Source organism: Chiloscyllium plagiosum, unplaced genomic scaffold, assembly GCF_037043375.1.
Source record: "Chiloscyllium plagiosum isolate Xiang-an unplaced genomic scaffold, Cpla_swu_hap1 HiC_scaffold_34, whole genome shotgun sequence".
Lineage (NCBI taxonomy): Eukaryota > Metazoa > Chordata > Chondrichthyes > Orectolobiformes > Hemiscylliidae > Chiloscyllium > Chiloscyllium plagiosum.
The window spans coordinates 20,397,298-20,425,181 of record NW_028270172.1 but is presented as its reverse complement, the minus strand read 5'-3'; the positions used below and the strand labels follow the sequence as shown (position 1 = coordinate 20,425,181).

The 27,884-nt window shown below is 38.3% G+C and overlaps 1 protein-coding gene across 5 annotated transcripts in view; it reads right to left on the bottom strand.

Annotated features, from left to right (window-relative positions):
- The window catches only part of exoc2 (exocyst complex component 2), a 321,249-nt gene that overhangs the window by 110,366 nt on the left and 182,999 nt on the right, over nt 1-27,884 (bottom strand). For all 5 annotated transcript variants that reach the window (XM_043719385.2, XM_043719383.2, XM_087978539.1 and 2 more), the window contains 7 exons: nt 17,924-18,049; nt 15,676-15,800; nt 9,886-9,954; nt 9,616-9,773; nt 7,137-7,258; nt 2,684-2,745; nt 600-680 (listed from right to left, as the gene is read on the bottom strand). In XM_043719385.2, coding sequence (XP_043575320.2) covers nt 600-680; nt 2,684-2,745; nt 7,137-7,258; nt 9,616-9,773; nt 9,886-9,954; nt 15,676-15,800; nt 17,924-18,049 — 743 coding nt within the window. The remainder of the gene's footprint in view (nt 1-599; nt 681-2,683; nt 2,746-7,136; nt 7,259-9,615; nt 9,774-9,885; nt 9,955-15,675; nt 15,801-17,923; nt 18,050-27,884) is intronic.

The window sequence follows — 27,884 nt, the reverse complement described above, 5'->3', positions numbered from 1 at the left end:
ATTGACAGTAATATATGTTTAGCTTCTAAATGACCTCAAGATGTACTTATTTACAATAACTAGATCTTAAAGGATAGTCCAGGGACATTCAGCTCCACCTCAAGGGACAGAATAGTATAGTTATATTGCACTAAGCTCTGGTTGTACAACAACAACTGCACTTCAAAAGGTATTTCACTGCCTTTAAAGCACTGTGGGATGATCAGTGGTGGTGGGAGACATGAACTTTTATTGGCCTTTTTAAACATTTCTGCTTTGAATTTCTTAGGGACAGTGATAGTTCTTTTTGTAATTACTACATTAATTACTCTCCATAAGTTTATGGCACAGTAATAATTAACTACACAATTAACTATGAGCTTGCTTTGCTTTAGCATGGTTCTTTAGATCACTGTTCAATCACCAAATGGAGCAGTATCTGCATGGAAAAGGTGAACATCTTAGTTAATTTGACATACAACATGGAAAGGGAAAAAGTAATATGAAAAATGACAAGGTATTTCTCAAGGGATTTCTCCAGGTATGCTTCAATATTTTGGAAATATTAAATTAAATTACTCATCAAAGCATAAAAAGTAATTCAGAACTGCAAAACTTACATTGGTTTCTCCAGGTTTGCAATCTATGGTTTCTTTAAGACTCTGTAGAGTTTGCACAACATGATGTTCAAATTGAGCAGGCTAGAAAAAAATGCACAGATTTTCATCATTTAAACATTACAATGTCTTAAATTTAAGAGACAATTATTAACTATTAAGAGGTTAAAAGGTAGCTCAAAATACTTCTGAATCTTATTGAAATATCAGGCTAATAATTTATCTACATTTTAAAATAATCTAGCCTTGACATTTCACCACTGAAACCAATAGACTTTGGAGCTAAAATCCTGAATTTACCTTTATACTTAAACTGCTCCTAAAATCACGAAACCAAAATAAATTACATTAAAATATTGACTGTTTTTATTTTTAAAAATAAAGACTACTATATAAATGAGGGGAAAAACACTTTTGATGTGTTTTGCTGCTGCAATCTGGGTTCTCCTATTCACAACTGTGACTAAAATCCAGGTTATAGTGTGTGATGGGACTATTTTTACTTGACATTAAGTTACAACAAAAATCATACCTTCACGGATCTTTTAACAATACCTATACTTCTTACTGAACACAAAATTGCCTATGCTTCCAAGTTATTTCTGTCAACGGTTTTGCTAAAAATTTCAGATGGTCTTAGGCAATACACTCATTCCCCTCCAATATTGCTATTTCTGTGCAAAAATCATCTCTCAGTCTTATTTAATGTCAGTACACAGAATAACGATGAACAAATTATTGCATCACATTAACAAAGACATCAGGATCTAGCTATGCTTTTTGCATAATTTTGTGTGTCTAGGTGACAATTAACAGACATAAATGCTTACACAATTTTAATATAATACAATAATATATAACTTTAATCACAACAATATTGAATAAATCAGTAATGAATGTATTTTTGAGGAAAACCAATTTAATACAATATGCACAATCCTTGTGAAATAAGTTCTACAAAAGCCTCAACAAAATATGTGGGTCACCAATTTAATAGAAAAATTAACATAATGGTGTTCAGTTGAGTAGTCACATTCATGTAATCAGAGAATGAAATTGACAAAAGGAGGAAGCTGAGAAAACACAAGAGAATGTGTGGTACAGATGCTATAAAAGGTACAAAAAAAGAAAGAACAGATAAAATGAGAGACCATTCAAAACTCTGAAAGACATTGACCCTAAAAAATCAATGGCCAGACAGTTGTTACTAGAGATGCATGTCTGGACCACATGTAATTCTTTACACACAGTTAATTCCGAGGGAATTGTCTGGGAAATTAAAAATTCCAATGTGAAAATCTGCTCTGCCTGAAACCCTCCAAGAAAGCTCCTTAAAGTCAGAGTTTGGAACTTTCTAATTCACTTAACTTAATTATTACTCAGGAGAAGATAGAGGATTAAAATCTGCTCTAACTCCTGGGGAACAATTAAACTGAAAACCTTATTCACCACAGACCTGGATTCTCCTTATATTCCCCCAACTATACCCACTGAACTCTGGAAATTTCTGCCTACTGCTGACCCAATACCACCACACCCACCCCCACCCCAGACGGAACACTATCCACTTCACAAGCCAGTCCGACACTCCACCCAACTTGACCCAACATACCTAGGCTGACACACCAGCCCACCCACTTACCTCTCACTGCACCCAACCCCCACAACATCCTGGTAGACTACCACCTTGCCAACTGACATGTCACTCTACCGCTATTGTGGACAATTCTTTTTACTCTGTTGTGGTCAAACTGGCTTTGGGACCTTTAAACAATTTACATTGTGAAATCTGGCAGCAAGTGCTGAAACAAAGGGACATGCCTTGGTCTGTAACAATGCTCCGATACTATGGAGACTTTTTTCCAGTTTCCCCTGATGGAAACAATTGTGACAGATCAGATTGAACTCTAGCTGGAAAAATCACTGGCAGTGTAATAGGTAACATTAAAGAGATTATTGTCAGTGGAATCTGGTCCCTCTGGGCCATTCCTTTGAAAAACTACATTCAACTTTTATTTTTAATCAATAATCAACACTATTTTAATCTACAAGTGGAGGTTTAAAATAGTCAGACATTCATTACTAACCAAAGAGGTAGTCCCTTCATTGTCAACAATCCAGTCTTCTTTTTCTGCAAGCCTCTTTACATCTACACAGAGTATGAAAATAAAGATTTGTTTCAGTTTGAAAGATAAATGTCAATATGAGACGAGATTAATCTGTACCGCAATTTCAAGAATTATAATTTTCAATGTAACTGACATAAAAAAGTCTTGCATTTCCTTACCAAAACATCTTTAAGGTACACATCTAGAGAAGGTAAATAAAGGTAAAATCACCAATGTCCTACTGGGCCATAGGGCTGCTCTCTCATTAGAAAGAAACAACTGATGGTGATTTAATCAGAGGGTCACCTTGCTTCAGGCAAGAGGAGAGATTGAGAAGGAGAATCCTTCTTGGTAACCTCAGCCAGTGCAGAAGTGAACTCATGCTGTTGGTATCACTCTGCATCACAAGACAGCCATCCAACCTATGTTCAAATTTAACAATAGTATAAACAATACCATTCTAATAAGACCAAAAATTTATGTACACCAACTTTGGAGAAAACATTTCCACTTCATTTTATTCTACAAGTGAGTCAACTGTAACTGTTTTAATTCCTGTAAAAAATCTTTTGATTACATTGCTATGGAAGTGTTTCCATTACTAATATTCTTTGAACACTCACATCTAAAGGATTGTTGAAGTTAGTTTATTTGATGTACTGAGATGATACCAAGACTTATTTTCTTCTAAAATGACCATGGGTAGGACACTGTGGAACACTTCCAATTAAAAAAAAATCTCTTACTTGTAATCACATGGTTAAGCTAACTACGGTACTTGAATGTATTCAGTGGAAGCCACATATCTGAGTTTATGGATATCAGTAGTGTGGATATTTCATATTTTTATAGAGGTAAGTTGGGGTATACCCTGGAAAAAGATAGGAACACCACTCAGCCTTGGCACCTTTGTGAGAACCCTCTTGACGATCCTGTGTCAAAGCTGAAAAACCAAATCAGACATTTTCCTGAAAGACTTCCAGAATACTTCCTCATAATATTTCCAGAACTAACTACGCCTGAAGAGATCCCTAGGACAATCACATGGTTAATGAAAACTGTCCATGTCTAGCACATCCATCTGTGAGTACGTGAGTATCAGAAAGATAGACTGAACTCCAGCCAGAACACTTCATATCTTATCCTTTCAGAGTCATAGAGATGCACAGCACGGAAACAAACCCTCTGGTCCAAATCATCCATGTCGACCAGGTATCCTAACCTAATCTAGTCCCATTTGCCAGCACTTGGTCCATATCTCTCTCAACCCTTCCTATTCAGATACCCATCCAGATGCCTTTTAAATGGTCGAGTTGTACCAGCCTCCACCACTTCCTCTGGCAGCTCATTCCATACACGCATCATCCTCTACGTGAAAAAGTTACCCTTAGGTCCTTTTTAAATTTTTCCCCGCTTGCCCTCAACCTATGCCCTCCAGTTCTGGACTCCCCCACCACAGGGAGAAAACCCTATCTATTAACCCTATCCATGCCCCTCATAAAACTTTATAAACCTCTATAAGGTCACCTCTCAGCTTTCAATGCCTCAGGGAAAATTGCCCCAGCCTATTCAGGCTCTCCTGATGGCACAAATCCTCCAACCCTGTCACCATCCTTGTAGATCTTTTCTGAACCCATTCAAGTTTCACAACATCCTTCCTATAGTGGGGAGACTAGAAATGCACAAATATTCCAAAGTTCCTCATGTACTCATCACAACTTTCATTCCAATCTACTTTTGTACCAGCAACAAATTTAGATACTTTATACTCTTCCTGCAATCAATTAGCATAGAGATGAAATAAACAAAATGCTTGGAGATTTCCTTGTGGCACTCCACTCGTTATATCTTTCCAATGTGAACATGACCCATTAATTCAGACTCTCTGTCTTGTGTTTACCAAAGTATCAAGAAACAAACCGGACTGTGATCTTATTGATTATGAAGATGACAAGGGGCTGATGATATCTTACTGAAGAGCAAGCTAACTCCTAAGGATTATGTTGCAAAGTGTAGACACACTTTGAAGAACACACAAGGACAGGGGTTAAAAAGCCAGTTTGAATTTGACTGAAGTGAACGCTCTGATATGTACCATCCTGGATTCAAATCTTTACATGTTATTATAGCCACAATTGAAGAACTATTCTTTGGTTACCTGTGTTGCTGTGAGGAAGAAACCTCTCCCACTCAGAATTGCAAACCACTTAAGATAAGGAATCAGAACATCTGTCATTAACATCTGTCATTGTTTCTTACTGTAAATATCTTACATCCATCTCTTAAAACATAAATATCACAGACAGACAGTAGTGTACAAATGTTTTGCAAGTGGTCTGCAGTAATCTGAGAGATAGAGGTAGGCACATTTGCACATGTGTGTGAAAACATTGCCCCTCAGGTCCCTTTTAAATATTTCTCCTCTCACCTTGAATTTACACCCTGTAGTTTTGAACTCGCCTATCCGAGAGAAAAGACCTTTGTTATTCACCTTGTTTATGGTCCTCATGATTTTATAAACCTCTATAAGGTCACCGCTCAACGTCCTATGCTCCAGGCTATCCAAGCTATCTTTATAACTCAAACCTTCTATTCCCGGTAACATCCTTTTTAATCTTCTCTGCACCCTCTCCAAGGGAGTGATATTCTTCCTGTAGTGGGGTGATCAGAACTGTACACAGTACTCCAAATGTGGCCTCACCAACATCCTGTATAACGGTAACATAACATCTCAACTCCAATACTCAATGGTTTGAGCATTGAAGACAAACACGTCACACTCCTTCTTTGCCAATCTGTGTACCCATGACGCAACTTTCATTGAATTATGTACCTGACCCCTAGGTGTCTCTGTTCTACAACACTCCCCAGAGCCCAACCATTAACCAGACAAGTCCTACCTTGATTGTTTTACCAAAATGCAAAACCTCACATTTATCTAATTAAAGTCCATCTGCCACTCCTCGGCCCATTGGCCCAACTGATCAAGATCCCTTTGTAATTTTAGATAATCTTCCTCACTGTCTTCTATACCACCAATTTTAGTGTCATCTGCCAGCAAATCTGAAGAACAGGTGTTATAAATGGCTTGAAACATTAACTGTTGTTTCTCGAACTACAGATCTGCTGAGGTTCTCCTGTCCTTCCATTTCCCTTCCTCGTCATATTCTGCCTCCATGTATCATGTGATATGTATACCAGGTCTGAGCCACACCAGGAGTTAGATCTATGATGAAAGGCAGATCTGAAGTGACAGTTCCCTATCTAGAAGTTACCTGGATGGGAAACTAACAAGCCAGCCAGCCTTTGTGGATCAGATTAATTTTAGATAAATTCCTGGAGGATGATGTAGTGTCCATCTAAGGGACAATGTAATATGAAACTTTTGGGAGACTTTTGGTTTTGTTAGAAGTTAAATGGGGCATCTCTTTTCTGCATAAAAATAAAAGTTACCTACAAAAAGAGTGTATTTAGTAATTTGTTACAGTAAAAATCTTAAAACAAAATTTTGATAGGTCATTCTTTCAGTTATTAACTGGAATCTCATTTTAAATGTTATCTGTTTCTGTGGTTATTGTAACAATGTGATTAACCAAAGCAACAAACAGGAATTCAGACAGTACTTTAAAAGCTTTAATAATAAGACTTCTATGATTCAATACACATCACGGTGAGCTACATTAATAATGTTTCTGTACCTTTAGTTTATTTAAAAATTTAAAGTGTGCCAATAAAGAAAACCACAGATATCTAAGGAAATGTTTCTAATAGCTAAGCTCTAGCAATGCTCATCCTTTAATACAAATGGCCAAAATGGGTCAGGTTAATCAGGAAAAAAACTATCGTGAAATAGTTTCAAACAGTTGGCAATGCAACGTCACAAACGGACGGTGCTTGCAATTTTTATTTCTGGTAGTGAAGCATATTTACCAAGCACATTGTTTGCATATATACCTATCGAATAAAACCAATCAATATGCTGTATTAGTTTTTAAAACATATGACCAAGGAATTAATTAGGGATTAATCATGTGATTTGTGATCAGAGCATTGAATGTGCGTCTTCTGCTTCAATTTTCATTTACTTACATACTAAATATTTAGCACTGATGTATTTAAAAGTTTCTGCTCTACTCCTTTTGCTTCTTTTCTGCCGCACTTAGACAAGGGATCTCCTAGCAGGTGTTGCCAAATCCAGTATCATAATATGCTGGAAATATGGTGAAATCCGTGTTTTGGTGGAATTCCTGCTAAAATGCTGGCAAAATTACAACAATGGACAGGAGCCAAGAGAAATTTCCAGTGTTTTCAGAGATCGAGTTTGCTCAGAATCAGCCCTTACATTAGCCACACAGGTCAGGATTCACTCAGGGTCAGGAGTGGGAATAAGAATAGGATAGGAGAAATTAAAAGGTATGTCCTTTATTCTTACCATCAGTTGTCTGCTGCAATGTAATGATTAAACAATGGACTCGTAAATCTAAAATTAGCTCTTGAATTGCTTGCAGAAGATCGTTTGGTATTTCCAGTGCTGTCAAAGACTCATAGTTAAGTCTGTAATTCAATCAAAAATAAATAGATTAGGAATAAAATGAAATCTTAAATTCAACAACAAACTGACTGCATAATTATGACGGTCTGTTCAGTATTGTTTGCAATAAAGTTAAATTAAGTTACAAAATAATATTATCAACCTCAAAGGAACCGAGAATGAATCACAGAAAGTGGAACCCACAGATTTTTAAAAAAGGTGGGGTCATGATCAAGGTTGAACAGACAGTCAAATATGATTGCAAAACATCTCACTCATTCTAATAGAAAGGTGTATTGTTTACTGATGCCGAAGGAAAAATTACAATTGCTTATGATTGCATACTGGTACAATGAAATGGCAAGTTTGCACTTGAAAATTCAAACGGATATCTTTAGCGTGCAGTTAAGCATAGGTACTTGGTAACAAATGAGAATAATGTTCAGTTACTGTTTCTGCATGATTGAGTCCCTGATGATCCAAAACTGGTATCTTTAATATGGTCTGTGCCACAAGGAAAACAGAGACACTTAAAACAAAAGTGATAACTCGAGTTGATTTCACTTGATGCTAATTTAATATAAGTAAATAAACATACTTGATAAATGGTTAATTAAATATTTTGTTTTAATTAATGGAAATTTTTCAAAACAGTATGATAGTTTAAAATAGGCACATACATTTCACACATAACAAATAGCATTTCTAGTTATCACGCATAAAAAATACCGTATATACTTGAGTAATAGTGGATTGTTTTTGACTACATTTTCAGGTTAAATTTATGGGGCCGACTATTACATGGATACTACCTTTGAGGAGCTGAAATTCATGCCCATCAAAACTCATAGCATATTATTAGCAGAAGCCCAACTGATCTCTAAATGAATTTTAAAAAATTATGTTAATTCTGAAAACACAGAGCAGAACACAACAGCCAGTGGTCTGGAAGACTGGGAGCAGAGTGAAACATCTGGGAGACTGGAAGGCCGGAGTGGAACGTGAAAGCCGGCACACTGACTCAAACTGTTGATCTGTTATCTGTGAAGAACTAGGAGAGGGTGCAGAAAAGATTTAAAAAGATGCTACCAGGAATATAAGTTTTAAGTTTTAAAGATAGGTTGGATAGGCTGGGATGTTTACACGACAAATACGGAAAATTCCAGATTACTGGCCAAAAGTAGGGATCAACTTTTACATGAGATCAACTATTACTCGAGTATATTTAGTAATCAAAAGCTGAACTGGAATTATTGTCTTCCTCATAGATAGTTTAGAGTGTACAAGATCCTTATATAATACTAAATACTTTCCCTAATTAGATAAACTCCATACATGCGGGGGCTCAGTGGTTAGCATTGCTGCCTCACAGCACCAGGGTCCCAGGTTCGATTCCAGCCTCAGGCGACTGTCTGTGCGGAGTTTGCACATTCTCCCCATATCTGCGTGGGTTTCCTCCGGATGCTCTGGTTTCCTCCCACAACCCAAAGATGTGAGGGCCAGGTGAATTGGCCATTCTAAATTGCCCTTAGTGTTAGGTGCATTAGTCAGAGGGAAATGGGTCTGGGTGGGCTACTCTTCGGAGGGTTGGTGTGGACTGGTTTCCACACTGTAGAGAATCTAATCTAAAAATCACTGGATTTACCTTATACTTAAATTAACAGCTGTTAAATTAACAAACTAAAGGAAGGAAAGAAAGAGGTATTCAAAAATTAATTTAACAATTTATTTTTAAAAAATGAAAAAACTACTGATAGTGTTTTCATGATGATGAAACTGTGTTATGTTCCTAATATTTCTTGTTTTATGAAGTCAAAGTGCTAATAAGTATGTGAATTTTTTGAGAAATATACACTAATGTTCAATCTGCCATGCCACTATCTGTTAATCGTAGCTTCATGCCATTATGTGGAATGTCCTAGCACAGCCCTGTACATATTTCTCAGCAGCTGCATTCAGCAAGCCTCCTGGAGATATAGGAACAGGCTACCTGCCAATGATTAAGTACAGACAGTGAGTTGAGAAAGATTAGAGGGACCGTTGAGAAACTCAAGGGAACCACACTCTCACAGAAATTAGCTTTTGACTGGATAATTTGAAACTGGACCATTGTGGTTCTGCGGTATGAAACGTTTGACATGATCTTTCAAGCCGCAACAGATTCAGAAAGTTAACTGACTAGTGCTGTGCTTGAGAAATGTAACATGCAGCAAAGAATGGGAATGTTATAGTTACACATGAACAAACATTTTTGTTTCCCCGATAACGTAGAGGTTGTCAAAATATAAATTCTCTGCTGTTCATGTTTCAAACTGGAGCAATGTACATGTATAATTTCACCATCAGATAGCAACATCACCCACTTAAAGTCATTGCTTACCTCATAGTATGAATAATGTGGGTTAACCACTGGCCTGAAAGTTCCATTTTTGATTCCCATCCTCCATATTGCCTGAGCTCAACCTCAGCTAGGCTGGATGGAAGAAGAGCTCCTCGAATAAGTTTCACAAGTGAATTTATGATCTCTTGAATCATTTTCTATCAGAACAAAGTATCACTTCTGTTAGTATAAAGGGGTTCTTCTCTCTCGTTTAAAAATAATAAAACAGCTTACTATTAGAAAATAAATAAATTAAATAATTTTTTGTACCTTGAAGTCATTTTGCCGCGATCTTGCATTTTTCTTAAATTTCTCAACTGAACCAGATTTTTCACCTGTCTTTAGTCACAAAATAAAGATTAAGCACAGGCCATAGGGCTAATATGCAAGTACCAATAAGAAAAAAAAGCTACTCCACAAAAACAGAAGCTATTTTCAGAATATTTCATACCATTACTGTACAGACTTAAAATGCATTAGAGTTCTGAAGTAATGCCATAAATCCATAACATTCACTGAACACTTACTGACACCTACTGGTCACTTATTAGCAATTCCAACAGTTCTGTCAACAGTTCTCTCTGCTAGGTATTAATACAAAAGGCACCAAAAAGCAAAATAAATTGATCAGAGCTTACATTGCAGTGTTTTGTTTCTGCTGTTCTGAGGATAACATTTTAAGTGTAAGAAACTTATGTTTTTAAGGAAGAATTAAACAGAATGGTTCGATATAAATCTAACAGTTTGGTTTATCTCAACCTCAGAAACAAAATCGAGGAGTGAGGAAGGGTTTTGTGGCCCACCCACAACACGAGATGCTTGGCGGGGCAACAAATTAGGACAAGTCATTGACTAACTATCTTCTCTCGCACCCACAAGATCCCCTGCTTGTCCTTCTCACCTTTGTCGCTCTCTTATCATAACCTGTTCCACTCCAGCTTCCAAAGCCCTCCACTATTCTCAGCACACACTTAAGTCTCAATCATTCCCTAACCAAAAGGCCTAGACTTACCTTGATCTAATAGCTAAGGAGTTCTTGTAGACACACCAGTTAATGAGATCTGCCACTGCTGGGTCTCCTCAGCAGCTGACCATAAAATTGGCTGGGGTGAACCTTACCTTTTTAAGTCAGTCCCCAGTGTATTATCGCTGTGTGCCCTTTTTAATCAGAGGATCAGTGAACATTATGCTAAAATGCTTGTCCCTATCCACAACTCAGACCAATATCTTAGTCAAGATCAGTCTTTTAAGTCATGTTATTCAGAACAGTTAAAAATATAATCAAACATTTCTTCATGATAGCAACAGGTTATCACTTATTAAAGGTATGGCTTGTAAACTTTAATTTACTTGTACAAAAATAGCACATTGGTACAGAGTATTCTACAACATTCAAGGCAACCAGTTAATCATCTGACAAAGAAATCCATCATCACATTTAAAAATATCTGATTCAAGTTCCTGAGAAATCTGCAAATGTTTGTTTGCACTGATAAATGCATTCTTCCTCCACACTGCGAGACACTCAAGTCCTACAAGTTGCTGCTGATCAAATTAAGGCTTTCATAGCGACAAGTACACAGAGAAGGCTGAACCAGCTAAAACTGCTTAGCTTACCAGCACAGAACATTCTGTGTTGCATGTCCATCTATGGACCACCCTGTCTGCTAAGAATTGGCTTGCAGTGTTTTTGGAGCTCAGTGAGCAGGATACCAGGTCCCAGTGCCAGGATCCACTCTTAAGCCAGCCAAGTTCATCAACAGTTAACAGTTCCTCACAGTACTGCTAATTAACCTGGTTCAAATCTTGGACCATGGAGTATGGCCCAGAGCAGTGACTTGACCTCTAACTACTTTGTGCATCATCATAGTACGATTGAGGCCCCAAACAGACCCCCTTACTCCCTGCCTCCACGAGATAGTCAGTTTACTCTTGAAAAAGAGATGGCACTGATAAATGACTCAACCAACAATAAAGTGCTAGCAATGCCCTCATATAAGAATGACCAACACAAACATCTTTTGCTGCCAGCTTAATTATAAAAACTAAACACAAACTTTAATTATTGGCAGGATTTCCATGGTCAGTGCTTTCTCCACACTGTGGCAGCCAGCAAATCCTGGAAGGCCAAGCCAAGGGAAATATATAAATGTAAAGAAAATATTAGTTCTAGATCTAGAAATTGTACAATGAAGTGATAGTCCCTCCAGACAAGTTGAAGTTTTAAATTCCAGCAAAAAGTAGAAATGAATTCTTGTGTTTAAAGTACAACTTAAAATTGTGTAGTGTGAAATTGATTTGGTTTAAAAATGGCCAAAGATCCGATGGGGAGGGGTGGTTAACATATCATCAACTGAAGAGAAAGATAAAGAAACAGTCAAGAGAACAGTTAATCAAGAAAGTTAACATTTTTGATTTGAAAGTAGATTTTTAAAAAATTGAATGATAGTGTTGGCACATACATTTTTTCTGCTCCTTGTCCATCTAAAAGAAATTATTGAACATCATCCAAGAAGCTTTAAAAAAAATTTACATTTTCCTCTAACATTTGGCTTCCAAGATTTTCTGGCTGCCATCTTCCTCCTGGTTTCTTTTTGCACATGAGCAAGCTCTGATCATTTCAGCTCTCTTGTCTCTGTTTTTTCAGGTGATGGCCACAAAATGCAGAAAAAGAACCCTTTATGAGTTTGAAATTCCTTACATTATACTATAGCTGCTTCCTCGACATTCATGTTCTCAGTCAGTCAGTCATTAAAGCTCAAGACCAAAAGAAATATCATACAAGTGATCAATATTAATGTTTAGGGTGTTTTCCCTACCTACTTAAATGCTGCAGCAATGCAGCAGGTACAAATGGTACAATTTATCATGTCTTGCTGTAGTAACTGAATATATTCTGTACAACTGTACAGGCCTAATTATAACTTCAATACAAATGTAGCAATTTAATAAAATTGTGAAGGTGCAATGTTATCTCAAAGTCATCTGCAATGTTTTAACTACATGGAATCTAGAATCACAATGATGTTTCCTCATCTCATTTCACCTCACTTCAGCATGTGTTGGCTCAAAATGTTCAATTAAACCGTTTAGCATTTTTTTTTTCTTTTCTGTTTGTTATTGCTCCAATGATAGTTTCTAAACTTGAGTTTCAAGAAGACGGTAGGTGGTTGTTTTTGACTGGTGCAGACTCAACGAGCTGATGGGTCTTTTCAGTGCAATAAAAATAAATCTAAGAATTTCCTTGTGTTCGAAACACACAATCTAAAATGTGTCAATGCAAGGAGCTCATGGTTTCATTGAGAGACCTATCCACCTAACATGCCCATCTTTGCACTGTGGGAGGAAACCCAAGCACCTGGAAGAAACCCAAGCAGACTTGGGGAAAATTGCTAGAAATTGATTTAAACTGCTATAGAGCTCAGGAAAACTGGTGGTTTTGATGAGAATCAAATTGGCTACTTCATACAAAAGCAAAAAAAAAAGTGGTTAAAAACAGTGCTGGAAAAATGAGAAGATCAGGCACCTTTTAGAGCGAGAGAAGAAGTACTTATGCTTCAAGTAGATTTATCTTTTCATCTAAACTGGAAAACAATAACTGACATAACACATTTTGAATGATGTACAGAGGCTGGGAAAGAAGGAATAGGATGAATGAGCCAAAATGAATGCATTGTGGTCAGGTGGAAAATGAGAGTCAAATACCAAGATAGATGATAATGAACAGCAAAAGAATATGGCAATGGGACAATTAAAGAAACAAAGAAGGGTCTAGAGTTGTAATTAGGCAATGCAGAATAATTACCAACAGTTGCCATTGGAATAAAAATGGGGGCAGATGTTATTCAAAACTGTTGAACTCAATTTTGAGTTTGACAGGCTGTAAAAGAGTCCAATCGAAAAATGAGGTGCTCTTCCTTGAGCTTCACTGGAACATTACAGGAGGCCAAGGAGAAAGAGAGATCAGGGTGGGAGTAGGGTAGAGAATTGATATAATAGGCAAACGGAAATGCAGGAACATAGTTACAGGTTGAAGAGAGTCATCCTGCAAAGTGACACTTTGTAGTCCTAAAGCAGAAGGGATCATGTTAGGAGAAGGGCATACAGTTAAAACACAGACAGGTACAAGCATTCGAGCTTAGACTAGTTTTTAACATTTTCAGATCATAACCACTGCTACTATATCTCAGGCAGCAGCTTCTATGAACAACCCAGCCATTCTCATTTACACTTACACTAAGCCTTTTGCTTTCTTTATCCCACAATTGTCCCATTACCCTTTCCTTTGTAATTGCACCATTTCTCCACTGTCTACCCTCTCACTGACACGTTTTCCATCCCACTAAACTTTCCCCACTTCCGTACATTCTTAAAGCCTGTTAGAGTTCCAACTTTTTCCAGTTTAGCTGTTAGATAAGGATCTGAAATGTTAACTTTCTTTCTCTTGACAGATGCTGCCTGACCTAGTAGGTTTTTCCAATGTTTTCTGTTTTCAAAATTTCCATCAGTGGGATACCTCATAAAATGAGTCAAAAAGAATGTTCGATTATTCTACCGCCACCACGGGGTATGAAAAAGACCAATGAAATCAATTAACTGACCAAATAACAGTGATTTCACCACATCAGGAATTCAGAGTCATACAACCCCGGCTCTCCAGCTACACAGTAAAGGGTGCCAAATACATAAACAGAATTGGAAACAGAGTTAATGTTTCCAGTTCAATATGTCTCCTCTTCAGGATTCTTAAGAAGAGTCATATCAGACTTAAATCACTAACTCTGTTTCACTCTCCAAATGTTGCCAGACCTGCTGAGTTTGTTTCAGGTTTCCAGTATCTATAATACTTTTGTTTTATTTTACTAAAATTTGGCCTAAGAACTAGAGATTTTATCATCATTACATCCCATTTTACAACATAAAAATTTCATGACAGTGATGGGGTGAGGGGATAAGGCAGCCACATCCACTGCCAGCCATCTACCTACATTCTTAGTGGTTTAAACACTGTCCATCTTCCTTTGTGATTGACTCCTCATCTGATGTAAAAACATATGTATGGGCACAGAGATAAATGGGGGCAGGTAACATTCAGCAGGTAACTATGGCACAACATGACACAGGCAATTTCTTCTTACAGCAGCAACAGTATTTTCTTTTTAATTACTGCACAGCCATCACCTTAGTGTTCCAATGTGACTCTATCTAAAAGAAATATCATATGTCCCAAAACTCTTCTGTTTACAGTTGCAAACAGTGCCAAGTCTTCCAACTTCTTTTCACAATTCAGCCCCTGTTTGTTACTATAAGCAAGACATAAAATGAACTTCAATTTGCCAGAGAAGTTGCTCGCTTCACCTTAAAAATGCAGCAAGGTTGGCTTATTTTCTGCTGAACCCTGGGACACTGCTGCCAAATTTAGTGCTTGGCTGATATTAGCTCCCTCAGTTCTGACTGGCAATCAAATCTGGACCTGCTGGTATGTATGGTCCTGCTACACTCTGCCTTAGCTAATGGGTGGCACGGTGGCACAGTGGTTAGCACTGCTACCTCGCAGCTCCAGAGACCCGGGTTCAATTCCCGCCTCAGGCAACTGTCTGTGTGGAGTTTGCACATTCTCCCCGTGTCTGCTTGGGTTTCCTCCGGGTGCTCCGGTTTCCTCCCACAGTCCAAAAATGTGCAGGTTAGGTGAATTGGCCACGCTAAATTGCCCATAGTGTTAGGTGAAGGGGTAAATGTAGGGGAATGGGTCTGGGTGGGTTGCTCTTCGGAGGGTAGGTGTGGACTTGTTGGGCCGAAGGGGCTGTTTCCACACTGTAAGTAATCTAATCTAGTCTACAAAAAAATCATTAAGGAAATGCATAACTCAAATACTTATACTGCCTAGCTATTTGGAGTCCTGATTCCAAAAGTGTGGCCTTGTAAATAATGCATGGAGCATAATTTTTTCAGAATTATTTTCTTCAAAAAATCTTTCAGAGCGTCCGCTCAGGCAATTTCAATCATGTTATGCACTACAAAAAGGTCTTAAATTAATCAAGGTTAAGCAACACAATGTACCTCACTGAAAAGGCTGCCATTCACGTAAGATATCCAAAGCTTCCAGAAATTGGGCAATTGACTTATGACAATTTCTGTCAGATTGTCAACAAAGGTTACAGGCTGAGGGGCTTTAAAACGCCAAGCTGCAAGAAAAAGAAACTTGAATTTAGAAAGTGATTATTTGCATATATGCAGTTTAACAATAACTACTTTTTTAAGACACAACTTTAATGCACTAGCTTCCTTCCTGTCTTCAGATAATGTTCAGAATACATGATTAGCACCTCATATCACTTATACCCTAGTAACATATTTATTAAAAATAAAACTGGAAATCTCAGTTACCCTGCTCCAATCTAATCAGTGGCATTGTAATGCAGATACATTACTTTTCTCTGCCTCAATTATGTATTTGGATTCAAAAAAGGAAAAAATATCCCTTTTCGATGGAACCAATTTTCATTGTGAAAACCAATGCATTACTTTTGTCATGTTTTCTGTATCTCAGAAATTATAAATTGGTATACATGCTTTTTTTCCATCTAATTAAATTCAAAATTAGCTTAATTACTGTTCAAATCCATTACTTCAGTAAAAAGATGTTTACATCATGCAAATCAGTAACTGTAGTGAAGTTTGACAAGATATTTGAATTCAGGCCTGTCTACAAAGGAGTCCCATCCTAAAATTGGAAGGGTTGAGTTCAACTCCATCAGATTTTGATATATTTAAAATAGCTCAGTTATAGAGTCATACAGCACTGAGCAGTAACAATTTTAAAATGGTTGAATGACAATAGAATTAAATATCTGATGTATGGTTATGTGCTTCACAGATGCATATTACTTTACAGCTCAATAATTTTTAAATGAAGAACTTTAATAATGGAAAGTGCCTTGTTCATTGAAATACTAACTTTTTAACTGGATATTCAATGACCTGAGGCAGATTGTATTATTAGGTTAGAAATCATCACGTTTATCACTTTGGTTGCACATCAGATTGAACAGTAATAAGAAAAATATCACTTGGCTTCAATGTTGGAAAACAAAACTTACACTTTTCACTTCACCTAAAAGTAGCAACTCTGCATTATTTTTGTGTGTCTCTAATGCTAGCGTGGCATATTTCTGGCCTCTTTAAATTCTATTTTAAGCTGGATGCTAGAAGATACATACAAATGATGTGTAGAGACTCCAAACTAATTTTGTTTCATCTCTTGGGAGAACCTGCTTCTTTTTGCTTCTGTACTACAAACTGGGCTTATTTGGGGAGGGGGGGGGGGGGGGGGGGGGGGGGGGGTATCAAAACAAACCAAACTGTGTCTTCAGAGACTGGAGCTTTAACATGTTACCTTGTTATCATACAGGTTCTGGAGCTTTAACATGTTACCTTGTTATCATACAGGTTCTGGAGCTTTAACATGTTACCTTGTTATCATACAGGTTCTTTGCACATTTTCATGTGGGTAAAATGTTTTAAAAAATAATATCCCATGTGTCAAAAAACTCTTATGTAGAACAGAACCTTTTCCTAATACACAGCAGATATTTTAGACAGCATATGATCAGGAAGAAGATACCACAACTGACAGACACGTGATCCTTCTTAGTCAAATCTAAAGGAGATAGAATGAATTGAATTGAATTGAATTGAATCCCCAAAAACAAGTCACTAAAATTGTTCTATAGGACTGAAACAAATCTCACAAAAATGTGCATTTTTTCATAACTATTGTACCAAATTATCATTCAGATGACAGTCAGGTGAAATATTAAATTCATTTTCAGGACAGTTAAGTTTTCAAACCTACCAGACCCTTTACTGTTTCTCAAATAACCCTTTCATTTGTGGTGTGTCCTTAAAGTGAAAGGAAGACACACGGAGAAGTGACAGAAAGATAATTGAGACAGAACCAAAGGAAAATAAGATTTTGTTGCAAAGGTAATCATGATCATTCACTCGTGATATATTGCAAACAGCTCACCCTACAAATTGTACTGCTGAAAAATCCTGTTAAAGAAATAACTGAAGATTTTTTCTACTCCTTTAAATGAGGGAGAAAAAACCCAAATATTATCTCATATACAATGGTTCATTCTCAGTTCATTGGTCATCTTAACATTGTTCCAAATCCAGATCAGTAGCCCTAATAGATTTTACACAAAGCCATCCATAGAAGAAAGAATTTTCATAGCATAGGTACTTAGATAGGATCCCTGAATGAATGCGTATGATATATAGAAAAATGTTCGGCAGTGCTTACAGTCATCCCGAGAAGACTGGAAACTGCTGGCCCTTTTCACTGAACTAGCTTGAGTCAAGCGACTGATTGGAGAAGGTCGCACATCACTGTCCAAATCCAGCATTGGGCCAAGTAGCATGGTTGAACCTATGAAAACAAACAGAATAGTCAGTTTGGCACTGTCTTACATAAGATTCAAGTTTAATTTGGGTGATATATACAGTAGAGGTCTCATAACTGCCAAATATCAAGCCTGCACAGTATTCACTAATGTGTCAAGTACAGCTGTCAGACAGAAGACTAAGTTATTCAGAGATGACAGTTTATCATTTGAAAATAGCTTCAAAAATAGCACAAATGCTGTTATTCAATTGCCATTTTAAAACATATACTGTGGCGTTTTGAAAATAAAACATAGAAAACTATCATTGAAATGTAGAAGATGGTTGCATTTCAAACAAAAAAAATCAATTAATAATGCCCTTCTATCCACAGATTCCAGCAAGAAAGGAAAGATCAATGAATACTGTTTCATACAAGTAAAATTAATTCATGACAAGAAATCTTGCTTCCAAAATCTGATACGACAGTAAAAAGCTTTAGGCCCCATTACCAAGACTAAATAGGTAGGTCACTTCTTAGGATCATATAGGGGTGATAGCTTCCTTATCGAAATAAATGCTTCACAAAAATGTTAATCTTTGTAAAATGAAACAATTTCATTTAATGTACAAAAGATCTTCAGTTTAAAATAGCAATATTAATTAAACTTATTTAAAATCAAAATACAAATAATGTTCTTCAAGTTCAACTTTGTTAATTAACACTGTAGTATAGATGAAGGTGAGGACTGCAAATGCTGGAGATTAGAGTCCAGAGTGTGGTGATGGAAACGCAGAGCAGGTCAGGCAGCATCAGAGGAGTAGGAGAGTTGACGTTTTGGACAAAAGCACTTCATCAGGAAGCCACACTCTCGACTGTAATATAGGTGTCAACCAAATGGGAAGTACAGCTTTGTCAGTGATCTGCCCAGCAATTTAATGCAGCATTATTACTGATGAGATCATGGAGTTTTGTAAATAAACTGACGTGCAAATTTTCATAAACAATTTGTAATTTAGAAAATTTGTAGTGGTGTTTCAGTGAAAGCCTGGATGTGGAGTTTGTTCAATAACGATTAGGAGGATGCAAATGAGTGATAATCTGTGAACACTGTTCTCACACAAACCCCTCTTATCCATTTTTCTTGTTGCAAACTGCACTTCACCTCTGATAAATTACCCACAGACATGGAGATAATCCACAGAACAGCTAGGGAACTGATCAAACTTCATCACATTCAATCCAAAAAGTCAGCGCAACCTCAATCATTGAATTCCAGTATGAATCAGAAAAAGCTTACATTCACCTGAGTAACAGGGGAGGCAAACATAATGTGCCTTTACTTCAAAGGGACTGGAGTATAAAGATAGGAAAGTCTTGTTAAAGCTACACAAGGCATTAGTCAGATCGCACTATGATGAAAGCAAATTACTGCAGATGCTGGAATCTGAAACCAAAAGAGAAAATGCTGAAAAATCTCAGCAGGTCTGGCAGCATCTGTAAGGAGAGAAAAGAGCTGATGTTTGACAAAGGGTCAGTTAGACTCGAAACGTCAGCTCTTTTCTCTCCTTACAGATGCTGCCAGACCTGCTGAGATTTTCCAGCATTTTCTCTTTTGGTTTCACACTATGATGATATGTGCCTTTAAGAGGGATTAGTCTGTCCTCGTTCTGTTGAAGGGTAGCGTTGTAAACCTGGTGTCAAGGTCTCTGCTCCGTGGAAAGCAGTGTAAATTACTTCATTTTGTTTTTAATTAGACAAAAGAAGCATGGGTAGTCGAATCAGGCTCTCACAGATCTACAGTTTTAGTTGTGTTTTCTGTTGAAGTTTAAGTTGCTACATACAGCTAAAACTTAGTGCTTTCTCTGCTCCTAGAGCGAGAAGACAGCTCAGGAGATTGAAATGGTTTTGCTCAATTGCAATGCAAAGGGTCTGTTTAATAGATGTTGCTATATTGGAACAGTTAATGAGTAGTATCTAAATAATATTTTATTACATCTTTTTAATGCAGTTAAAGTCATGCCAAATTTTTTTTATTTGTATTTTACTGTAGTATAAGATGACAGAGGGTCGTGATTGATGGGAATTGTTCATCCTGAAGTTCAGTTAATAGTGGTGTACTGCAAAGATCTGTTTTGCGGCCACTGCTGTTTGTCATTTTTATAATTGACCTGGTGAGAGCGTAGAAGGTTAGGTTAGTAAATATGCTGATGACACACATGTCGGTGGAGTTGTGGACATTGCGGAAGGATGTTGCAGGTTACAGAGGGACATAGAAAGGTTGCAGAGCTGGGCCGAGAGGCGACGAATGGAGTTTAATGTGGAAAAGTGTGAGGTGATTCACTTTGGAAGGAGTAACAGGAATACAGAGTACTGAGTTAATGGTAAGATTCTTGGTAGTGTGAATGAGCAGAGAGATCTTTATATCCATTTGCATAGACCCCTGAAAGTTACCACCCAGTTTGATAGGGTTGTAAGGAAGGCCTGTTAGCTGTTATTGGTAGAGGGTTAGAGTTTTGGAGTCATGATGTCATGCTGCAGCTCTGATGTGGCCACACTTGGAGTATTGCATACAGTTCTGGTCACTGCATTATAGGAAGCACATGGAAGCACTGGGAATAGTGCAGAGGAGATTCACCAGGATGTTGCCTGGTAGGGAGGGAAGGTCTAATGAGGAAAGGCTGAGGATCTTGAGGCTGTTCCTCAGATAGTAATGGCTCACACGAGGGGACATAGCTTTAAATTGAAGAGTGACAGACATAGAATGGATGTCAGAGGTAGATTCCTTACTTAGAGAGTAGCTAGGGCGTGGAATTCCCTGCCTGCAACAGTAGTAGACTGGCCAACTTTAAGGCACTTAAATGGTCACTGGATAAATATATGGATGATAGTGGAATACTGCAAGTTAGATGGGCTTCAGGTTGGTTTCACAGGTCAGCGAAACATTGAGGCCGAAGGGCCTGTATTGCGCTGCAGTGTTCTATGTATAAGAATATAGTACGTTTTGCTTAAAGCCTAGTGGTGTGACCAGTAGAGTCACATCTGGAACAGAGTGCCTTACATTTGCCTTTAAGATAATTGTAGGCTATCTCATTGACATATTTTGAGGGGGTTTGGACTGGTCCATAGCAACCCTCGAATACTTGAACAACCCATACTATCAGAAGAATGTGATTCCACTGAAGAGAATAAAGTGGAAATTCACTGGGATGCTGCCTGGGATGAAAAGTCTCAATTATGAGGAGAAACAGGTTAGGCTGGGTTTATTTTCCTTGGAGCAGAGGAGGCTGAGGGGGTGAATCTGACTGAGGTATACAAAATTATGACAGTATTGACAGAGTAGATCATGAGAATTTCTTCTCCATGGTAGAAATGGCTAAGACCATAAGGCACAAATTTAAGGCGAAGAACAAGTGGTCTAGACAAGACCTGAAAAAGACTTTTTTCACCCAGACAGTTACAGAAATATAGAATATACTGTCTGAGATAGTGATGGAGGCAGATACTCTCACAACATTCAATAAGTATCTGGATGAGAACTTAAAATGCCAGTGCATAGTAGGCTATAGATCAAGTGCATGTAAATAGGAATAATATAGTTCATTATTTGTTGGTCAAAATAGACATGGTGGGCCATAAGGTCTTTTTCTATGCTATATGACCCTTTAATTTTGCTCCCCTTATTGAAGGATGATATTTTTGTGATAACAGGCAGTCCATAGAAGTTTCACTAGGTTAATGATGGGGTATGGAGAGACTGTCTAATAAGGAGAGATTGACAAGATTGGGTTTGTACTCACTGGAGTTTCAAAGAATGAGAGGCGACCTTATTGAAGCATAAGAGATGCTAAGGGAGCTTGACGTGGTACACGTGAAGAGGTCGTTTCCTCTTGTGGGAGAGGCTAGAACCAGATGGCATTATCTCAGAGTAAGAAATGAGGTAGAATTTCTTCTGAGGGTAGCAAATTTGTGGAATTCTCGATTGCTAAGGGCCAGTGAACCTGGATTATTAAGTATATTCATGGCTGAGATCAACAGATTTTCATTTAGGAAGAGAATCACGGGTTACTGGAAAAGAGGCAGGAACGTGGATTATCAGCTATGTTCTCATTGATGACAGAACTGGCTCAATGGGCTGAATGCCTACTTCTGCTCATGGAAAGAGATACCTTCTCATATCGCTTTTCATGGATAAGGCATCTTAGCAAAGGCAGACAGGAGACAGGCAGAAGGAAATTCATCAATGCCTCTGATGTGCCAGTTCAGTCTTCAGTAAAGTGAGGAAATGAATATTTGAGGACCATGATCTTAAACCTGAGACCAAGGTCATGATTTATCAGATAGGTTTAGGGTGAGAGGGGAAAGATTTAAAAGGAAGCTAAGGGGCAACTTTTTCACGCAGAGGATGATGCCTGCATGGAATGAGCTACCAGAGGAAGTGGTTCAGGCTGGTGCAATTACAACATTTAAAAGGCATCTGGGTGGGTATATGAATAAGAAGGCTTTAAAGGAATATGGGCCAAGTGCGAGTAAATGGGATTGGATTAGGTCCAGATATCTGGTCAACATGGATGGTTTGGACCGAAGGGTCTGTTTCCATGCTGTACGTCTCTATGACTCCATATCAGTGATCCCCACTTTCAGATAGGCTTTAGAAACTAGAACTACTTTACAGATGGAACCATAAAGCACTGGAGTAATATCGGAGGTGTCTTCATAAATCATTCAAAACCAGTGATAAGAAAAGCAATCCAACAACAGTGTTTGATCCATAGTCAACATGCCCAGATAATCACTCAAAGTAATTTTTGCTGTGTAAGACATATTATTTGAACGCTTGACACCAGAACTTAGTTGTGACTGGAAACTCCTAAGAGGACTGTTGAAGTGTTTTGGGGTAGTTCTCAAAGTATCCTTGAAGAAGTCAACATTCTCGCTACCCCATGAGAAGCTAAGGTCTGTGACTGGCCAAAATGGAAAAGGTGCATATGAAAAGACACCCAATCTGGAGCATGCACAGGACAGTAGAGGCATTGGAGAAAATGCATGAACCTCCAAACAACTCATGTACTCAATCCTTGAAGCACTATTGAACCAACTGTCATCACAGGTCAATTGACCTAGTGCAAAAATAAGTCATCCTCGATCTCAAAGGTCTGCCGAAGAAAATAGTGGACTTTCAATCCATGCATTTGAGGTTTCTCAAACGGCAAGTTAAAAGGATGCAGACGTGTCAGACTTCCAGATTCAAATACCTTGCTGATTTCAATCAATCAGATTACCAATAAGGTACTGGGGCTTTGGTGGCACCGTGGTTCAAATCCCACCTGCTTCAGAAGTATGTCATAACATATCTACTAACAGGTTAACTGAACTGACTGAGAAAAAAACATAAAATTCTGGAAAAGCTTGGCAGGTCTGGCAGCATCTGTCAAGAAAAAAGTTAACATTTCAGGTCCGGTGACCCTACTTTAGAACTGATGGAAGCTAGAAAAGGTTGGTATTTATGAAGATGGAATGGTGGGGAAGGCAGGACAAACAATAGGTGTAGATAGAGCCCAAAGAGAGAAAAAAACAGATGGACAGACAAAGACGTAGGTAAAGGTCAGCCTGGGAGAACAAGTGGTTGCTAATGGAAACTGTTAGTAGCTGACAATGGGTTGTGTGTGCTGGCAGTCCATGTGATAACCAGGCCTGGTGTGTGGGAGTTAGGATAATGACATAGGAGAAGGTGCTCATGCCCTAAAATTGTTGAACTTATTATTGAGTGCAGAAGGTTGTAGAGTTCCCAAGTGGAAAATAAGATGAGACTCTTTCAGTTTACGCTGACCTTTGCTGGAGCATTGCAGCAAGCCTGAGACAGAGATGTTGGCCCAGTGAAACGATGGTGTGTTAAGTAGCAGGCAACAGAAAAATAAGGAGAGAACGTAGGTGTTCAGCGAAGCCGTCATCCAATATGCATTTTATTTCCCCAGTGAAGGGAGGAGTTCAGAAAAGATTTACAAGGATGTTGCCAGGGTTGGAGGAGTTGAGCTACAGGGAGAGGCTGAACAGGCTGGGGCTGTTTTCCCTGGAGCATCGGAGGCTGAGGGGTGACCTTACAGAGGTTTGCAAAATTATGAGGGGCATGGATAGGATAAATAGATAAAGTCTTTTCCCAGGGGTAGGGGAGTCCAGAACTAGAGGGCATAGATATAGGGTGAGGGGGGAAAGATATAAAAGAGACCTAAGGGGCAACTTTTTCACGCAGACGGTGGTACGTGTATGGAATGAGCTGCCAGAGGATATGGTGGAGGCTGGTACAATTGCAAAATTTAAGAGGCATTTGGATGGGTATATGAATAGGAAAGGTTTGGAGGGATATATGGCAGGTGGGACTAGTTTGGGTTGGGATATCTAGTTGGCATGGACAGGTTGGACCAAAGGATCTGTTTCCATGCTGTACATCTCTATGACTACATTGATAGCAGCGAATACTGTACAGATTGAGTGAATTGCACTTAAAGCACTGGAAGATCTGTTTGGGACCTTCGATGGTGAGGAAGCAGCAAGTCAACAGGCAGGTGTCACACCTTCTATGGTTGCAGGGGAAGATGCCGTAGAGACGTGTTGACATTGGAGGAGGAATGGACCAGGGTGAGCCAGAGGAAACAGTCCTTGCAGAAGGTTGACAAGGGAAGGGTGTGTCTGAGAGTGACCGAAAGTTTTGAAGGATGGAATGAAATCGGTCACAAGCTCCTTGCTATCAAGAGGATTGCCATAGGTGTCTCACTAAGAGCAGACAGTGAAGACTCAGCTCTAATGTTCCCTGCAGACAAAAGCTTGCTGACAAATATCATTTAGGTTTGCTCACAAAGAATCAGCAGTTGGGAAAGGTGTCGGTGGAAAAATGGCTCCCATAGTCTAATTAAATTATTTCAGGAGATAGATGCAAGAAGAAGAAAGGTAATAGAGAAATTGAGTACACTTGTTTAACTTAGTCAAGTTGCTAAACTCAAATTATCAGATGATCCAATTATTTCATCACAAAAGCTCCACTTTGTCCTTATTTTTTGTTCAAACTAAATCACTGTCAAAAAATATTATTTTGAAACCATCAGAAATTGACAAAAAAAATTTAGCCTTAGTTTGTGCTGCAAAGTTTGAATTGAATGATGCAAAAACCCAAGGGTCTGCACTACAGCAAACCAACTGACACCCAGCCCTGGGCTCCATGACCAGTTAGGAAAAGAAGGCAGGATGATGTGACCATTCTATAAAAAGAAGGATTTATAACCGAAAAAGAGTTTAGTATAATTTACTAACTCCACCTGCATTTCAATTTTGATGCAATTGGAGGAATAGAAAGAGAGGTTCTGTTGCAAAATCTGAGGGGTGACAATGAATAACACTTTCCCTAAGATAGGGAAGGAGAGTACAGCCCCTCCATTCGGGGAGGTGTTGATGATGTGGTCCAGGAAGATAGCAGGTTTGTGAAGCCTCCAACATGAATGGAAAGACTGCATCAAAAGATCAAAGGTCCTCACTTGGGCATGACATGATGAGTGAAAAAATATGCCATGCCCTTTCTGAGACTTTGCCAGAATTCTTCAACATAGCTGGATTGAGGCATCTATTGCCCTTGCACAAACTTATAATTGTTTTTTTTAACAACCTAAATAATTTCCAAATTATCCAGACCTCCGGCAGTTTCACGCTCACTTTCAATCCAACCCCTGGGAGGATGGAGGGGGACGGATCAGTCTGGGATCGCATTCCAACTTGAGTTTTAGGGAATTTCTAACTCTGCTAGGTCTCAGGACCTACCTCCAAAAGCAATTTTTTAAAAAAACTGGCAAATAACCTAGTTCAATAACAATTCCCTTACAGTAGATGATACAACCAAATAAAACGTGCAGAGGATTAAAACTAGTTTCTCGTTATGTGAATATACAATCATAATAAACAGAAGACGGGATAAGCCATTTGGTCCTTTAAGCCACTCTGCCATTTAAAATAATAATGGTTGATCTCACTTTGGCCTTGAATATATTTTTATCTTTCCCTCATAACCCTGGGCTTCCTGGTCTATCAAAAATCTTTCTAACTCAGCCCTGAATATATTCAATGACCCAGCCTTCACTGCTCTCTGAGATACAGTTCCAAAGATCAACAACTCTCGTAGAAGGAACTCCTCAACTCCATCTTAAATGGGAGTTTTATTTCGAAACTCAGTCCCCTAGTTCTAGATTCCCCCACCCCACAGGATAGGATCCCCCAGCACCTAGCCGCCAAACTTCCTCAGAATTGTACATGTTTCAATTACAAATACAATGCAAAAGAGGAACAGGCTAGGTTAGTAGGAAAGCAATGGGTCAAATTTGTTCTCAAAATAACTATGAGATTAATACTGCTCACTATTATTTATATGCAAATTGTATGGTTTGTTTAGGTAAGGTGAGTCGAATCATCTTTTGTAAAAAGTGACTGTTTTGATAGAAAAGGTTATGGGTCAAATCTTAAAATTGCAATCAAGTAAGCAGGATCCAAAAAAAAACAAGATATAACACATTACTTTTCTCAATACAAGGGCATTAAAGAAAATGAATTAAGGAAAACATTACAATATCCAAGAAAAAGGATGTCATAGAGAGGTCAAGACCCGAATCTGTTTGGTTAGAGCTAACAAATAGTAGGGGTAACATTATACTGTTCAGCAGATTCTAATCGGCCACCAACTCGCAGAAGATGATTTGGAGGAACAAATTTGGAAGGAAATTACAGAGGGACGCAAAAGCAACACTGTAGTTAAAATGTGGGTCTTTAATTATTCTGATTTGGACGAGGATAGTACTTGTGTAAGGTAGAGAGAGAAGAATTTCTCAAGTGTACTCAGGGGAATTCTTTAGATCAATGTTCCCTTTTTAAAGATAGCAGAAACTGCTGGATCCACTTCTGGAAAAATGAAGTGTAAATCGGGGAACTATTTCAGAGGCAAATAATTACAGGAATTATAAATCAGGTATAGAAGTGGGCAAAGAGCAATCAGAATAAAAAAAACTGGAAGGCAGCTATTTTCATTCAGTTGACGATGGATCTTGATCAGGTAAAATGGAATCAAAGATTGGCAGCCAAAACTGTGATGCAGCAATAAGATACCGTTAAAGAAGAGGTGGCTTTGTTACAGTCAAGGTACTTTCCCAGGAGGAGGAACAGTGGGACAAATCCAAATGCAGACTTCCCAGGATGATGAAAGTGATAGAGATTTAAAGTCAGGTCAATAATACAAATTAAACACCGCCTGTCTAAAGTAAGTAACCATTAAGCAGAAACTGAAGAGGAATAGCCTTATAAATACAGTGCTACAACAGCAAGTCAAAGGTTAAGAGTCCTGGAATAAGTTACTCATCGCCTCATTTTTCAAAGTCTGTCTACCACCTGCAAGGCACAAGTCAGGAGTGTGATGGAATACTCCCCATGTGCCTGGATGAGTGAAGCTCCACAACACTCAAAATGCTTGACACCATCCAGGACAAAGTAGCCCGCTTAATTAGCACCACATCCAAAAGTGTTCAATCCCTATAACCAATGCAGAATACATAGCACTAGTAGTAGTACAGACCATTTGTAAGATGCAATGTAGAAATTTATCCAGGCTCCTTAGACAGTGCCTTCCAAATGTGTGACTGGTACCGCATAGAAGGACAAGGACTGCAGATACATGGAATCACCACCAACTGCAAGTTCCCTCCAAGTGATTCATCATTTTGATTTAGAAATATATTGCTATTCCTTTACTGTTACTGCATCAAAATTCCAAAACTCTCTCTGCAACAATACTGTGGGTCTACTTACATGAAATGGTCTGCAGTGGTTTAAGGCGGCAACTCACCACTCCCTC